This window comes from Arachis ipaensis, chromosome B9, assembly GCF_059453495.1.
Source record: "Arachis ipaensis isolate K30076 ecotype BB chromosome B9, ASM5945349v1, whole genome shotgun sequence".
NCBI classification, from domain to species: domain Eukaryota; kingdom Viridiplantae; phylum Streptophyta; class Magnoliopsida; order Fabales; family Fabaceae; genus Arachis; species Arachis ipaensis.
In genome coordinates, this window is record NC_142444.1 from 47,454,774 (window position 1) to 47,472,034 (window position 17,261).

At 39.0% G+C, this 17,261-nt stretch overlaps 1 protein-coding gene across 1 annotated transcript; it reads right to left on the bottom strand.

Annotated features, from left to right (window-relative positions):
* Positions 1 to 9,152: 9,152 nt before the first annotated feature.
* Positions 9,153 to 16,910, bottom strand: LOC107616958 (uncharacterized). Its single transcript, XM_088498956.1, has 3 exons — positions 16,367 to 16,910; positions 16,211 to 16,285; positions 9,153 to 9,487 (listed from the first exon to the last, which is right to left on the bottom strand). Exons 1-3 carry the CDS (start codon positions 16,908 to 16,910, stop codon positions 9,153 to 9,155), a joined length of 954 nt encoding a protein of 317 aa, XP_088355082.1.
* Positions 16,911 to 17,261: the final 351 nt, after the last annotated feature.

Here is a 17,261-nt window from a genome sequence, read left to right on the forward strand (position 1 = left end):
TTTGAAATCAAAAATTAATTCTTTCTAGCCTTGGCTTTAAAATCCCCATTCCTCAAATCATTTCAGGCTCATAAGCCACTTTTCGTCAAACGTAAATTTCCCTTTTTAAAACATGGTTACTGAGCACGTGGTGGCTAACCACTTCACCTCAAACATAAATTTCTCCTTTTAAAATAAGGCCACTCTCCACAACATCTTTCCAAACATTTCAGAAACCACACCAAATCAAAAGCCATTTCCGCGAGATTCAAAATCATTCATTCTAAAACAAGATTTAGTAACAAAAGATCCTCGGTAGAGTCTCAAGACTTTAGGGGAGAATAACACAACTCACTTCCTCAAATTCGTTTGAAGTCTTTAAAACTTTAGCTTCTCGATTTGAGTAATAAAAATAGAATCTAAACTAAGCCGAGTTATGTAATCACTTACTCCAACCATGTTTTCAAAACCATTTCGTTCCCTTGAACCAAAACCAATTTCAACCCCTTGATAAAAATCTAAAGCGTTTCTGATACACCCCATTTTTAGGGTTTATCTTGTGCTTAATTGAGTGGATTTTATCCACTATTCTCACACTTATTCATAGAATTCGCATGTTTTACATTTTCCTTCCTAATTTTGTGCTATGATTGAAAACATGCTTCTTTGGCCTTAAATTTGCTATATTTAATCCTCTCTTATTACCATTCGATGCTGTGATATGTTTGTTAAGTGTTTTCAGGGTTTATAGGGCAGAAATGGCTTAGAGGATGGAAAGGAAGCATGCAAAAGTGGAAGGAATACAAGAAATTGAAGGAATTGCTAAGTTGTCAAGCCTGACCTCTTCGTACTAAATCGATCATAACTTGAGCTACAGAGGTCCAAATGAGGCGGTTCCACTTGCGTTGGAAAGCTAAATTCCGGGGCTTCAAAATGATATACAATTTACCATAGTTTCCATGAAGTTAGGCGTCACGCACGCATAGATCACGCGTACGCGTGACCTTGCAAAAGTTCAGTGACATGTACGCGTGACAGAGCCACATGCTGTACGTATCAGAAAATGTTAGGGGTGATTTCTGGGATATTTTTGGCCCAGTTCCAAGCCCGAAAACACAGATTAGAGGCTACAGAGTGGGGGAATCATTGATACAAATTTCATTCACATAATTTTAGGTTTTAGATGTAGTTTTCTAGAGAGAGGCTCTCTCCTCTCTCTAGGTTTTAGGGTTTTTAGGTTTAGTTTTTCTCAATTACAGATTTTTACTTTGCTTTAATTTAGTTTCTCTTCTACTCTTATTTTTCCTAGCATTCTAGTTTATTTATTTCCTTTATTGATTACTCTATCCTGCCAATTTAGTTTATGAATTCTTCATGTTTGAATTGATTTCCCTTTCTATACAATTTGAAGTATTTCATGTTTATTACTTCTTCCGTTATTTGTTATCATTGATTTTGGAATTATTGGTTTCAGATTTCACATTCTCTTATTGCTTTTCTATGCTTTATATTGTGTCTTCCAAGTGTTTGATAAAATGCTTGGGAGGGTTTTAAGTTAGATTTTTATGTTCTTAGCTTAGATTGAGTAATTGGAGACTCTTGAATTGTCAAAGTCTCTTGTTGGTTGGTGATTGAAACTAGCTAGTTGGCTTGAGCTTCACTAACTCTAGTCTTTGATTAGGACTTGTGAACTAATAAACCCCAATTTTGTAGTTTATCTTGTGCTTAATTTAGGGTATTTTATCACCTTTTCTCACATTTATTCAATAAAAATAGCAAGGTTTTGTAATTCTCCCTTGATTTGTGCTTTAGTGTGAAAACATGCTTTTTAGGCCTTAAAATAGCTAAATTTAACTCACTTTAATTCCATTTGATGCCTTGATATGTTTGTTGAGTGATTTCATGTTCATAAGGCAAGTATTGGATGGAAGAAGTGAGGAGAAAAGCATGCAAAGTGGGAGAACTCATGAAGAAATGAAGGAACCGTAAAGCTGTCAAGCCCAACCTCTTTGCACTCAATCGATCATAACTTGAGCTACAGAGGTCCAAATGAGGCGGTTCCAGTTGCATTGAAAAGCTAATATCCAGGGCTTTGAAATGATATAAAATTTCTCATATGTTGCTTCACGCTTAGGGGCGCGCACGCGGCATGTACGCGTGCGCGCCGATGCTGCACGTGGGTCCACTAAAGAGAAATCGCCCCCAGCGATTTTGCAGCTCATTTTGGGCCCAATCCAACCCATTTTTAATGCTATTGAATCCAAGGATTGAGGGGGGAATGAACCAAGAAATAGTCATAGTTTAGTTTTCATCATGTTTTAGGGTAGAATTCTAGAGAGAGAGGCTCTCTCCTCTCTCTAGATTTAGGATAGTTCAGGTTTAATTTTCTTAAATCCAACTTTTAATTCTTATTTTAATTTAGTTTCTCCTTTTAATTTCTTGTTGTTACATCTCTACTCTTCTAGTTTTACTTGTCATTTCCTTTATTTTGTTCTTTTTTATGTTCATGGATGCTCTTGTTGGATTTGATTTACTTTTAATGCAATTTAATGTTTGATGTCTCTTTATTGTTGATTTGAGTTGTTGATTTACTTTTCTTTCAATTGGTAGTTGGTAGATTTATTATTCTTGCACATTTATTATGCTTTCCTTTTATTACCAACCAAGTGTTTGACAAAATGCTTGGTTGAGCTTTAGAGTAGATTTTGAGCATTCTTAGCTTGGAAAGAGTAATTGGGCAATCTTGAGTCATGAAAACCCAACTTATGTTGGTGATCTAGAGTTGTTAGCTAATATTGTTTCCATTGATGCTAATCTTTTGCTAATTTAATTAGTACGTTGATTAGGACTTTTGGATTGAGATTAGCTAGTCTTGTTAGACTTTCTCTCATGGAAGATAATATAATACCTTCTTCCAATGTTGGAGATGACGTAATAAGATAAATTCTTGTTATTATTGTGGTATGATTGATTAATCTTGTTTGACTTTCTCCCTATTTGTTGGAGTTGACTAAATAAGATGAATTAATCATTGCATGACTAGGATAGAAAGCCTATGATCTCAATCTTTGCCATGAATGTCTCTCTCTATTATTTGCTTTCTCTTATTTACTTGTCCTCTTTAATTACTTGCTCAATTTAATTTTTCTTGCCCTTTATTTTCCTGCAATGACTAGGATGAGAGTTGTTTGTTGGTTTGGAGCTATGCTTACAATGAAATTCTTATTTCTACAAGAGAAAATCTAGACCAACAACAATTTTTGCTAACAAATTAATGGCGCCGTTGCCGAGGAGTTGCAATGGTGTTATGTTATTGGCTATTGTGAATATTGTGAATATGTTTGCTTTTTGCTTATTTGTTAGTTTTTGTTAGCTTTAGGACTTTGTTGCTTGTTTAGTTAGCTTTTGTTTTTATTTGCTATTATAAATTCTCATCACTTTGGCTATGAGTTTGATTCAAATTATTTTGTAGGAAATGGGAGCTACAATGAGGATGTGCATCAAGGATGGAACAATCAAAGGTGGGAGGAGCCTTAAAGAATTGATCACCCTTCTTGGCAACAACCCCCTTCAGATTCTTATGGGTATAACTCTCATCCTAATGCATATCAATCTAATGGATGTGGTGACCCTTATTGTGATTGTCAACAACCACCACCATATGCCTATGAACCACCCCCTCAACATGACTTTGAACCACCTTACTCACAAGCCCCATACCACCAAACACCCCCATATGACCCTAATCCTTATCCACCATATCAACCACCTTATGAACCATATGAACCATACATAGAACCACCACAATCCCAACACAACTACTCTCAAGAACTACCTCCATATACACCAACTCCATACCCTTACCAAGATGAACCAACCTCTAAACATGATACCTTTCTCCCAAACAATGAACCTTCTCTTCCACCATCACCACCCGATGAAGCCCCCACGCATGAATTGAGAGATCTTGAATCTCATATCTTAAGGCGACAAGAGGAGGATGAAAAGAAGTTTAAAGAGCTAGGAGCCAAGATGGCTATCCTAGTGGAAGCTGTTAGCAATATGGCCTCCTCCCGACTAAGCCTAAGTAACCAAGATACTCCCATTGACGAATGTGGAGAGGCAATTAAGGAGCATAGTGAGGGAGTGAGTTTAGAGCTTCAAGGTAAAGAAGAGGAGTTGAAGCAAGGAGTGCAACAAGAGGAGGAAGTTAAGACAATTGAGCCGGAAGAAGTGGTTGAAGCCTTTAAAGAGGTTGACCAAGAGATGGATTCAATCATTGAAGAATTCTTATGTATAATTGAATCCTCTCCAATTGAGTGACATAGAGGGTAAGGAAGAAGATACCTCACCTCCCATGCCCTTGGTAAGCAATGAAGAAGAGATTGAATTGGAAGGAAGCTACCAAGAGGAAGAGGTTGAAATTGAAGAAGCTTGCGAAGAGGTGGAAATAATCAAAGAAGAGCACAAGGGAGTGGAACTTGCAAGACCATTGGAGACATCCCTTCCTAAGTCACCATCCAATACAACATTCAAGTGGGTAAAATTTCTATCCCTAAGCTTCACTTTCCCACTTGAATATGGTTTGATTGAAAATGATGGTCAACTTAGAGCTTTTTGTGGAGTTAAGAGTAAGAGAGAGTTGTGTAGTGGTTGGAAGCATCACTCTAAGTTCATGATGGTTGCTTGCTCAAAGTTTGATTGCAAGGTTTGGTGTGGAGCTAAATTGTATGGGTCTAGGAAGTTGTTTGGAGGCTTCTTTGAGAATTCCAAGGCTAAACCACCCAATTAGAATCATGATGATCAATTTAAAGATGGGTGTCAAAACAAAGTGTGGGATCCCGGATCGCACAAGGAGAATCAAATTTGGGAGCTCATGGTTTGTGAAGAACTCCATCAAAAGTTGAAGATATTAAAATTGAAGAATGGAGCTTATTGGAGACTCAAGCATTGGTGGATGTTCAAGGATAGCTTCAAGCACAAGCCACCTTAAGAGGAGCTCCCCATAAGTCCAACTTAAGGACAATAAACAAAAGTGCTAGGTGGGAGACACCCCACCATGGTAAACTCTTTTCATTTTTCTCTTTTGTAAATATTGGTAGAATAGGTTTGATTTCATGTTTTGTTTTGTTTGTTGAGTTTATTTGGTAGTATAATATGTTAAATAAGGTTTTAAGGTGTTTGGGTAGCTGTTTGGAGGTTTGGAATGCTTGGTTTGGTGCAAGAACTTGGAAAAATTTTGAAAAACAGAGCACTAATCCGCGCGTGCGTGCACCTGGCGTGTACGCGCGCCTCAAGCATTTTCGACCATCCACGCGGACGCGCCATGTACGTGGACGCGTGGATGCAGAAATCTCACCCCTCTATACATTAACCCGAGAGTTGCGCCTACACTGCGCCAACACCATGCCTGAGGCACAAAACCACCCGCGCGTGCGCGCACCTGGCGCGTACGCGCCCTTGAAGCTAATTGCGTAATGCGTGTGTAACACCCTAACTACCAAAGCTCACACTTCCGGCTGCGCAACTCTGATAGCTCGGATATTACGACGACACTTATACTATTTAATACTAAAATATGAGCCTGTTTGAAACTTTAAACCGCAACACCGCTCCCAAAAATACTTTCGTTCGATAACGTACATTCACAGGATACCATACAATTTACAAAAGCTCATAAAGAGTACATCCATATATATACACATATATATACAAATAATATTACAAGCATTAGACAATACAATTCCTATCCCTCTTACAGAATATCTCAAGATAAAGGCGAGGGTACAAATAATAGTCTAAAGCAATACAGAGCATTACAACAACAATTAAATAAGCTCTTCGTAACTTCTGCACCCATATCCTGAAAGGGGAAAAATGTAGGGGGGGTGAGAACATCATCCTCGAAAGGGTTCTCAGTAGAGGGTTTTTGGGAATTACTGTAATAGGATACATGAAGATAAACCGTACCAGTGATTCATAACCGTCTTATGCCTCTTTTCAAAAACAACGGTTTACAATAAAAGTAAAGTCGAAAATCTTTTCTGAAAGAGGAACCATTCAATTCTCAAAAACTCAAAGGCCTTTCAAAACGGTCTATCTATGCGGAACCAAAATAGCCTTTCATAATTTATTCCAAACCAGAAACACAAAACCGAAATCAACCATCAGTTCATCTCTTTTCAACCACGGCCCTAGGCCCAAACAATCCAACCAACAACCAATCACCACAATCCAACAGAGTCCCAGATGCAAACACAGATAGGAAGTTCAAGCACAAACAAACAGTTATTACAAGTAGAACAGTTAGCAATTAATCACATAGGCAAACCAAGTATAATATGCACACCCAACCAATGTCACACAAATGCATATGATGCATGCCTGTCCCTAGTGGCTGATGATATCATCTGTCGGTTATAGAGCCAACCCGACAAGTCCTGGTAGCCAACCATTGGACTGTCCCTCTGTCGTGCATCCCCAACTCGAGTTATACTCATCATAAACTTGATCATAATCATGATCCATATCCATCACCCTCACTGGTGAATATTTATCCATCACCATCACTGGTGAATATTTATCCATCACCATCACTGGTGAATATTTATGGGGGCGAGCTCATCCGGGCCTTTCACAGTGCCCGGCCACACTTACGACATTGGGTTAACAGAGCTTCGAGTCTCAACCTGGAGCACATGGTGGCTAGCCATTGCTACTACCCAGGGAAACCCTCATCTCCGATAGTGGAAGTGCAAAAATCACAATTATCAATAATTCAGCATATACATGCATTCATTCTCATCCATGGATCAACATCCATCTCAGCCATCCGGCTTACGGTTCAGTCCAGAACCAGCCAATATTGATAATCACACACAGCCATTCCGGCTCACGGTTCAATCCAGAACCAGTCAATATTCATAATCATACATAGCCATTCCGGCTCATAATAAAACAGCACTTCCACCATTCAAAATCATCAGATTTATGAAATCGGCATTTAAGCCATAAATCATTTTCTCAATTCATTTCACTTTGAAATCAAGTTTCAACTCTTTTCAGCCTTGGCTTTAAAGATCTCATTTCTCAAATCATCTCAGGCTCATAAGCCACTTTTTCTCAAGGTAAATCCTCCTTTTAAAACAAGCCACTCTCGACATCCTCTTTCCAAAACTTCCATAATCATGGCAAGTTAAAAGCCCCTTTGAGATATTCAAAATCACCCATCCAACAATGGGATTTTATAACAAAAGTTTCTCGGCAGAGTCCCAAGTCTTTAGGGGAGAATAACATAACTCATTTCGCCAAATTCATTTAAAATCATTAAAACATTGACTTTCCGATTTGAGTAATAAAATAGGATCTAAGCCAAACCGAGTCACATAATTATTTACTTCTTTCAAAGCCATTTCCTTTACTTAAACAAAACCGGCTTCAATTCCATAATTAAATCTGAAGCGTTTCAAACTGATAAGAGAATCATTTTTGTTGTGTTAAACTAGAGTTCAAAGGGTGCTCTGAATCTTATTCAAACGTCAAAATAATGAGGTTCGTCAATCGAAATCCAATTCCTTTTAAAATCATGAAAACTCTTCCAATGGACACTCTTTATGTTTAATAGAGAAAAACATAAACCCGTTTTACCTTTTAAAACAGCCTCAAGGCAAAATTCTCTTTCGAATAGCTTGTACCCAAAGACATACTATTCTTCTTGGAAAAATAAGGAGAAATCATGATTCTCTTTTCAATAATTCTTTCAAAGCGTAGCTTCATCGTTTTCATAATTGTTCTAAGTAAAGGTAATAAAAGAAGCCCTAAATTCACAATCCTCCAAGTAAATAGGAAAGACATTAAACTCAAAATTTCCCAAATAACATTTCAAATAAAGCCTCGGTTTTTATAGAAATTTCGGCAGCATCTCCCCTAAAACTTGGACTTTGCCACCCGATTCGGGTCCCAACTAAACCGTTCCTCAATCTTTTTCAACAGTCCAGAACCCAAAAATCAATTCAAAATCACGCTAAATCCAACAGTCGCCTCAGTGGCATATCTCAAGGAAACCATTTCAAAATCAAATCAATATCCACCGATTTAACTCATTTCCAAAGCTTTAAAGAAACGGCTCAATAACAAATCATTTGTCCAAAACCAAGTCAATTAAAGTAAACCAGGCTGAATTCAAAAGTGCGTTTGACTTTTCACATTATCAAAATAATTGACTCAATTCAAATCAATGCTCAACGGATCAAACTCAGATTTCAAATCTTTAAAGAATCAACTTCAAAACATTATATTTCACAAGCTGCACAATAATTCAGCCAAACAAACATACACAACCATTCGAGACAATCCAATAACACACAAGGCAGATACAATCACCAAATACCAATTGTCTCACATCAATATCCATATGTAATAATTCCAATAATAAACCATAGTTTTCGGAAAGCGCCCCTACCTCAGAACGCAAAACCACAGTCCAAACGCGTCACAGGAACCTTCTCTCTTAACCCGAAATTACCGGCCGCTTGAATCACAGCTTCGCTCACTTTTGCAGTAACCACATCAACTCTAATCGCAACACGTAACAAACGAGATTAACTCCCATAACAACGAATGCTACAACACCTCAACGTTTAACAGGATAGCAACTAAAGGGGTTACCGGAACGTAAACGCTTACCGCAAATAAGAAGTGACTGAACCATGAAGCGGCAGCCCTGGTAGTGATTCCGGTAGCGGCAACTTGCAGCAACTCCTAGCACACATCCGCATCACAACTCTCATGGTAAAGATGAACTTTAATGGAGAAGGAAACTGAAGACGGGTTAAAGCTTACCAAACGACACCAGTTCCAGTGGCAATTTTCGGCGGCAGCAGCGGTGGCCCTTCTCGGCGATCGGAGGCACAGCAGCCATGGCTGACGACGATTCAAGCTCCATCAATGGTGGCTTGGACCACAGGATCCCCGGCAGCAGCGGCGGAAGAAGGTCCCCCTTCGCGCATCCCCCTCTCTCTGTGCGGGAGAATGTGAAGGTGGCCGCGCGGCTCCTCTGCAACGACGGCGGCCACTCCCTCGTTTGGCGCGGCGGCGACCAGGGACTGGGTGCGGCTCCCTCCTTCATGACCTCCTCTCTCTCGCCTGGGTTCTGACCAGCGACGGCGTCGTCTTCAACGGGCAGCAGCGGAGTTGGGAGAAGCAGCGGCGACAGCAACGCCGTCCTCTACCCCCGCGCGTGTGCTCTCGGTTCGTGGGTCACCAAGGACGGTGACGCGGCTCGAAGCCCCAGGGACGGCAGCGACAAGGCGCGAGTTCGGCCCCTCTTCGATGCCTCTTCTCCGTGACGGTGGTAGCAGCGGAAATGGGTTCGACTGCGAGGCATGGTGGCACGGAGGCGAGGCAGCAGACGTGATCAACCGTGGCGGCAGCAACTCCTTCCCCTGGCCGGCGCGCTTCCTCCCTTCTTTTCCCCATTTCTGTTTTCCCTTTCTGCTTGCCTTGATTTCTGGTTTCACCGTGGATTTGGGTAATAGGAGGGAAAGGGATAGTGACGGCTAAGGGTTAGGGATTAGGGTTTCACTTTTGAAACTTAGGGTTAGGGGCAATTCGGTAATTTCATATAAGAGTAGGGGTAATATAGTAATTGAAACTCAAATTAAATCCAACGCTATTCGTACTTAGAAAATACTATTTGCTCATCAACTTTACAAATTATTTTCAATAAAATGTCCAAATCTAAAAATTAGAAATAATATAATTAATTTCTCTATTTTCTAAAATAACAGTATTAACATTTAAAATATTAATTATTTAATCCAAATCATATAGAAATCCTTATTATTTCACAACTACCAACTTTATAACTTGAATATAGAAAATAATCTAATAATTGTAAAATTGGATAATAATTACCTTAATTATCTTTAATAAAATAATTTCTGAAATTAAGGCTATAAATAACTATATGATTTGAGACTTGATCATAATAAGACTTTTCAAAGGTTCTGGGTCTTACATTCTACCCACCTTATAAAAATTTTCGCCCTCGAAAATTGATACAAAACAAAAGAATCTCATAACAGTTCACCCTTGAACACATTTAAGGGAGAAATAAAAATATCTCAAAATATAAACATATATATATATGGTCTTCAAATACATGGATGATCATATGCATAAAGGTACAAAGGTAGGAGTGTGATTGCAAGGCAAATGTTACAAGATAGGCTCAATGCACAAGGTCATATGATCTCAAGGCTTTACAAAAACTTGAGGTGCCAAAATAGGGCGCAAACCAAGATATGCGTTCACAAAGTAAAGTGGTAATTAGTGTGGTAAAAAGGCTGCAAAGCCTTTTGGTACTTGAACAACGGCATAACGTTCGCTGACAATTCTCGTTCCTACTTCAGAACTTCAATTTCCCAACTCCACCAAGCATATTACAACCTCATAGCCAATCATAAGCCTAACACCTGCAAGCCCATTCGCAAGGAACGAAACACCCACAACTCTTAACGTTGCACATCTACCGCTTCAACTTTCGTATGCACACATCACGTCTTAAAGAACTAACGCATCGCGTTACTACATATACATATCGCACGTGATATCAAAACAATTCTCGAGTCTACTCAGAAGGATACCAAATTCAGAACGGAGAGACAATTGTCAAAGACGATACTCATAGATTTGAAGGAATATATCCAATTCCAGATAAACAAGGATGCTCAAGCAATGAAGTTTGCTAGACACAATTTCATTGACAACTTCAAAAATAACCCTTGGATCAAAGAAATTCAATAGGACCAATAAGCAGAAAATCAGCGCATTAGTTTAAAACAAACTCAAGCTGAGTCGAGGAAGCATGAGGTTTACAGAAGAGAATATTTCAAACCCAAGACAAAACTCACAGAACTCGAGCATGATTAAAAATACTTTCGAATACATTGTTCATGAAAGAGTCGAAAACTTGCAAAAAGAAAAAAAAAACCACTTTGCAGTCTAGAAGAAAAGTTGAGCAACAAACATTCTTCAAAAGGGTAGCAATAGCATAAACGTGGCTTCACTTCAATACAATTTCATGTTGAAATAGATCATGTAGAATTTTAAAAACAAGATGCACACCAGCTTGGCTAAGAGCTAAAATATTTTCATCAAATATTTTAGAAAATTAGTTAAGTGCACAATCTTAACCAAAAGTAATTCACAAAACTCAGGAGAGAAATCAAATGCTTGTTCATAAACTCCCAAAGTCCATATTCAAACAAGCATGCATAACATTTATAGTAAGTACGAAAGAGGAAGCTAAACTCTTTTTAGAAAAGAAACTCTGAAGTAAAAATTTACTTATAATTTGGTAAAGAAAATAAGTAGTGCGTTACAACGAACCGATTTCCACTAAACAAGGAAGCTTTTCAAAACTTCATTTAAAATAGCGCATGCCAACTTTAAATTAACTTCATCAAGATTGAACAATGGTTTCAATCTCAATCAAGCAACAGAAAATAAATTTCACTTAAAACTTCTTACAAGAGAATTCAAAACTTCTTTAAAAGGTTCAAAACAAGACTCCAAAAGTGTTCTTAAAATCACCATCTCAGGAGAACATTCAGGAAGTTTAAGATGTACTAAAAAGGAGTCAAGCCTTGCAAGAAAGGATCTTAAATCAAAATAGTTCAAACAAGATTCACTAGGCATGAGTCATCAAACAAGCTTTCAATTGATCCAAAAGAATACAAAAGTCATAGAAAAAGATAACTCAATCATTTGTAATTTCTCAATGATAAATCCTTGACTAAAAACTCTTGTAGAGATAATGGGAGAATAGACAATGCACTAACTTGAAACGAATTAAACTGACCCTCATAAGGATGAGATTCACAAGAGAGGACAAACCAAGATCAATGGTAATGTTCACAAAAGGTAAAAGATTAGTCAAAAATAAAGTAAAGTATGACGTTCATAGAGATGAAAGGTTAAATAGAGAATTTAGCCTGTTCATAGGAAGAAAGCTATGAGTCCAACACTTTCAAAAGAACAACAATGGCACAAACGATATAGCATGCTAAATCAAACTCAATACAAAATAAGTTAGGTAAAGCTTATCAAATGAAACTCAACCGGGATAAAAGTGAAAAGTCTTTCCTTTCCAAAATTTTGAAAAATATCCAAATACATAATCAAATGAAGATGTCCATTGGAACTATAGTAAAGTTACTAGAAAGTCAACTTGTATTTTAAATAGGTGCAGTTCTATAAACCAGTAAAAGTACAGTCGAGGTATTAGGAGTAAATAATTGTTAAACTATATAAGAAATCTTCAAAGTTCATATATAGATAAGTATGTATCTAATCAACAGCAATTTTTATAAAAATCTCAAAATTAGCTGTAATCACTTTCAAATAAGAGGAAAACTGAATCAACAAGTTCTCTAAGAATGAACACGGAACCCGGAGTTAAAAGTCAGAGCACATTAAGACAAGTTCAAGACTATATCAAAGAATACTTGAATCAAGAAGAACTCAAACAGAGGAAGATAGATACATCAAGGATCCCAAACAAACATATGCAACTGAGGTCAAACAAGAATGCATATGAATAGAGAAATAGAGTGGAAACATCAAATTACTTTTCAAGAGGAGTACCAAACAAGAACTTCAAGTTAGGATACAAAAGAACAGGTCAACTCGAACAGAATTCAAGACACACAACTGAATAGCCTCGAGAAATAGTTTCTAACGTTCCCAAAACCCGTGATTCGCTTTACTCAAAACTCGTACAACATCTATGATAACCCATCAGTACCTTCATGTACATAATTCACTAGTATTAAGCCGGCCAAACTTAATACCAAGAATTATGCAATGCAAGACTAACAGCGTTAAATCAATAGATCGTCATGTGCATAAAGCTCTAATTCTCGTCATTCGACAAGACCTAATACATGACAGACACTCAGAGTATGCAATTGAAGCATAGTCAGTCCATTCCTCAGGCTCTACAGGAAGAACAGCTCTGATACCATAATGTAACACCCAAACTACCAAAGCTCATGCTTCCGGCTGCGCAACTCTGATAGCTCGGATATTACGACGACACTTATACTATTTAATACTAAAATATGAGCTTGTTTGAAACTTTAAACCGCAACACCGCTCCCAAAAATACTTTCGTTCGATAACGTACATTCACAGGATACCATACAATTTACAAAAGCTCATAAAGAGTACATCCATATATATACACATATATATACAAATAATATTACAAGCATTAGACAATACAATTCCTATCCCTCTTACAGAATATCTCAAGATAAAGGCGAGGGTACAAATAATAGTCTAAAGCAATACAGAGCATTACAACAACAATTAAATAAGCTCTTCGTAACTTCTGCGCCCATATCCTGAAAGGGGAAAAATGTAGGGGGGGTGAGAACATCATCCTCGAAAGGGTTCTCAGTAGAGGGTTTTTGGGAATTACTGTAATAGGATACATGAAGATAAACCGTACCAGTGATTCATAACCGTCTTATGCCTCTTTTCAAAAATAACGGTTTACAATAAAAGTAAAGTCGAAAATCTTTTCTGAAAGAGGAACCATTCAATTCTCAAAAACTCAAAGGCCTTTCAAAACGGTCTATCTATGCGGAACCAAAATAGCCTTTCATAATTTATTCCAAACCAGAAACACAAAACCGAAATCAACCATCAGTTCATCTCTTTTCAACCACGGCCCTAGGCCCAAACAATCTAACAAACAACCAATCACCACAATCCAACAGAGTCCCAGATGCAAACACAGATAGGAAGTTCAAGCACAAACAAACAGTTATTACAAGTAGAACAGTTAGCAATTAATCACATAGGCAAACCAAGTATAATATGCACACCCAACCAATGTCACACAAATGCATATGATGCATGCCTGTCCCTAGTGGCTGATGATATCATCTGTCGGTTATAGAGCCAACCCGACAAGTCCTGGTAGCCAACCATTGGACTGTCCCTCTGTCGTGCATCCCCAACTCGAGTTATACTCATCATAAACTTGATCATAATCATGATCCATATCCATCACCCTCACTGGTGAATATTTATCCATCACCATCACTGGTGAATATTTATCCATCACCATCACTGGTGAATATTTATGGGGGCGAGCTCATCCGGGCCTTTCACAGTGCCCGGCCACACTTACGACATTGGGTTAACAGAGCTTCGAGTCTCAACCTGGAGCACATGGTGGCTAGCCATTGCTACTACCCAGGGAAACCCTCATCTCCGATAGTGGAAGTGCAAAAATCACAATTATCAATAATTCAGCATATACATGCATTCATTCTCATCCATGGATCAACATCCATCTCAGCCATCCGGCTTACGGTTCAGTCCAGAACCAGCCAATATTGATAATCACACACAGCCATTCCGGCTCACGGTTCAATCCAGAACCAGTCAATATTCATAATCATACATAGCCATTCCGGCTCATAATAAAACAGCACTTCCACCATTCAAAATCATCAGATTTATGAAATCGGCATTTAAGCCATAAATCATTTTCTCAATTCATTTCACTTTGAAATCAAGTTTCAACTCTTTTCAGCCTTGGCTTTAAAGATCTCATTTCTCAAATCATCTCAGGCTCATAAGCCACTTTTTCTCAAGGTAAATCCTCCTTTTAAAACAAGCCACTCTCGACATCCTCTTTCCAAAACTTCCATAATCATGGCAAGTTAAAAGCCCCTTTGAGATATTCAAAATCACCCATCCAACAATGGGATTTTATAACAAAAGTTTCTCGGCAGAGTCCCAAGTCTTTAGGGGAGAATAACATAACTCATTTCGCCAAATTCATTTAAAATCATTAAAACATTGACTTTCCGATTTGAGTAATAAAATAGGATCTAAGCCAAACCGAGTCACATAATTATTTACTTCTTTCAAAGCCATTTCCTTTACTTAAACAAAACCGGCTTCAATTCCATAATTAAATCTGAAGCGTTTCAAACTGATAAGAGAATCATTTTTATTGTGTTAAACTAGAGTTCAAAGGGTGCTCTGAATCTTATTCAAACGTTAAAATAATGAGGTTCCTCAATCGAAATCCAATTCCTTTTAAAATCACGAAAACTCTTCCAATGGACACTCTTTATGTTTAATAGAGAAAAACATAAACCCGTTTTACCTTTTAAAATAGCCTCAAGGCAAAATTCTCTTTCGAATAGCTTGTACCCAAAGACATACTATTCTTCTTGGAAAAATAAGGAGAAATCATGATTCTCTTTTCAATAATTCTTTCAAAGCGTAGCTTCATCGTTTTCATAATTGTTCTAAGTAAAGGTAATAAAAGAAGCCCTAAATTCACAATCCTCCAAGTAAATAGGAAAGACATTAAACTCAAAATTTCCCAAATAACATTTCAAATAAAGCCTCAGTTTTTATGGAAATTTCGGCAGCATCTCCCCTAAAACTTGGACTTTGCCACCCGATTCGGGTCCCAACTAAACCGTTCCTCAATCCTTTTCAACAGTCCAGAACCCAAAAATCAATTCAAAATCACGCTAAATCCAACAGTCGCCTCAGTGGCATATCTCAAGGAAACCATTTCAAAATCAAATCAATATCCACCGATTTAACTCATTTCCAAAGCTTTAAAGAAACGGCTCAATAACAAATCATTTGTCCAAAACCAAGTCAATTAAAGTAAACCAGGCTGAATTCAAAAGTGCGTCTGACTTTTCACATTATCAAAATAATTGACTCAATTCAAATCAATGCTCAACGGATCAAACTCAGATTTCAAATCTTTAAAGAATCAACTTCAAAACATTATATTTCACAAGCTGCACAATAATTCAGCCAAACAAACATCCACAACCATTCGAGACAATCCAATAACACACAAGGCAGATACAATCACCAAATACCAATTGTCTCACATCAGTATCCATATGTAATAATTCCAATAATAAACCATAGTTTTCGGAAAGCGCCCCTACCTCAGAACGCAAAACCACAGTCCAAACGCATCAAAGGAACCTTCTCTCTTAACCCGAAATTACCGGCCGCTTGAATCACAGCTTCGCTCACTTTTGCAGTAACCACATCAACTCTAATCGCAACACGTAACAAACGAGATTAACTCCCATAACAACGAATGCTAAAACACCTCAACGTTTAACAGGATAGCAACTAAAGGGGTTACCGGAACGTAAACGCTTACCGCAAATAAGAAGTGACTGAACCATGAAGCGGCAGCCCTGGTAGTGATTCCGGTAGCGGCAACTTGCAGCAACTCCTAGCACACAGCCGCATCACAACTCTCATGGTAAAGATGAACTTTAATGGAGAAGGAAATTGAAGACGGGTTAAAGCTTACCAAACGACACCAGTTCCAGTGGCAATTTCCAGCGGCAGCAGCGGTGGCCCTTCTCAGCGACCGGAGGCACAGCAGCCATGGCTGACGACGATTCAAGCTCCATCAATGGCGGCTTGGACCACAAGATCCCAAGCAGCAGCGGCGGAAGAAGGTCCCCCTTCGCGCATCCCCCTCTCTCTGTGCGCGAGAATGTGAAGGTGGCCGCGCGGCTCCTTTGCAACGACGGCGGCCACTCCCTCGTTTGGCGCGGCGGCGACCAGGGACTGGGTGCGGCTCCCTCCTTCATGACCTCCTCTCTCTCGCCTGAGTTCTGACCAGCGACGGCGTCGTCTTCAACGGGCAGCAGCGGAGTTGGGAGAAGCAGCGGCGACAGCAACGCCGTCCTCCACCCCCGCGCGTGTGCTCTCGCTTCGTGGGTCACTAAGGACGGTGACGCGGCTCGAAGCCCCAGGGACGGCAGCGACAAGGCGCGAGTTCGGCCCCTCTTCGACGCCTCTTCTCCGTGACGGTGGTAGCAGCGGAAATGGGTTCGACTGCGAGGCATGGTGGCACGGAGGCGAGGCAGCAGACGTGATCAACCGTGGCGGCAGCAACTCCTTCCCCTGGCCGGCGCGCTTCCTCCCTTCTTTTCCCCATTTCTGTTTTCCCTTTCTGCTTGCCTTGATTTCTGGTTTCACCGTGGATTTGGGTGATAGGAGGGAAAGGGATAGTGACGGCTAAGGGTTAGGGATTAGGGTTTCACTTTTGAAACTTAGGGTTAGGGGCAATTCGGTAATTTCATATAAGAGTAGGGGTAATATAGTAATTGAAACTCAAATTAAATCCAACACTATTCGTACTTAGAAAATACTATTTGCTCATCAACTTTACAAATTATTTTCAATAAAATGTCCAA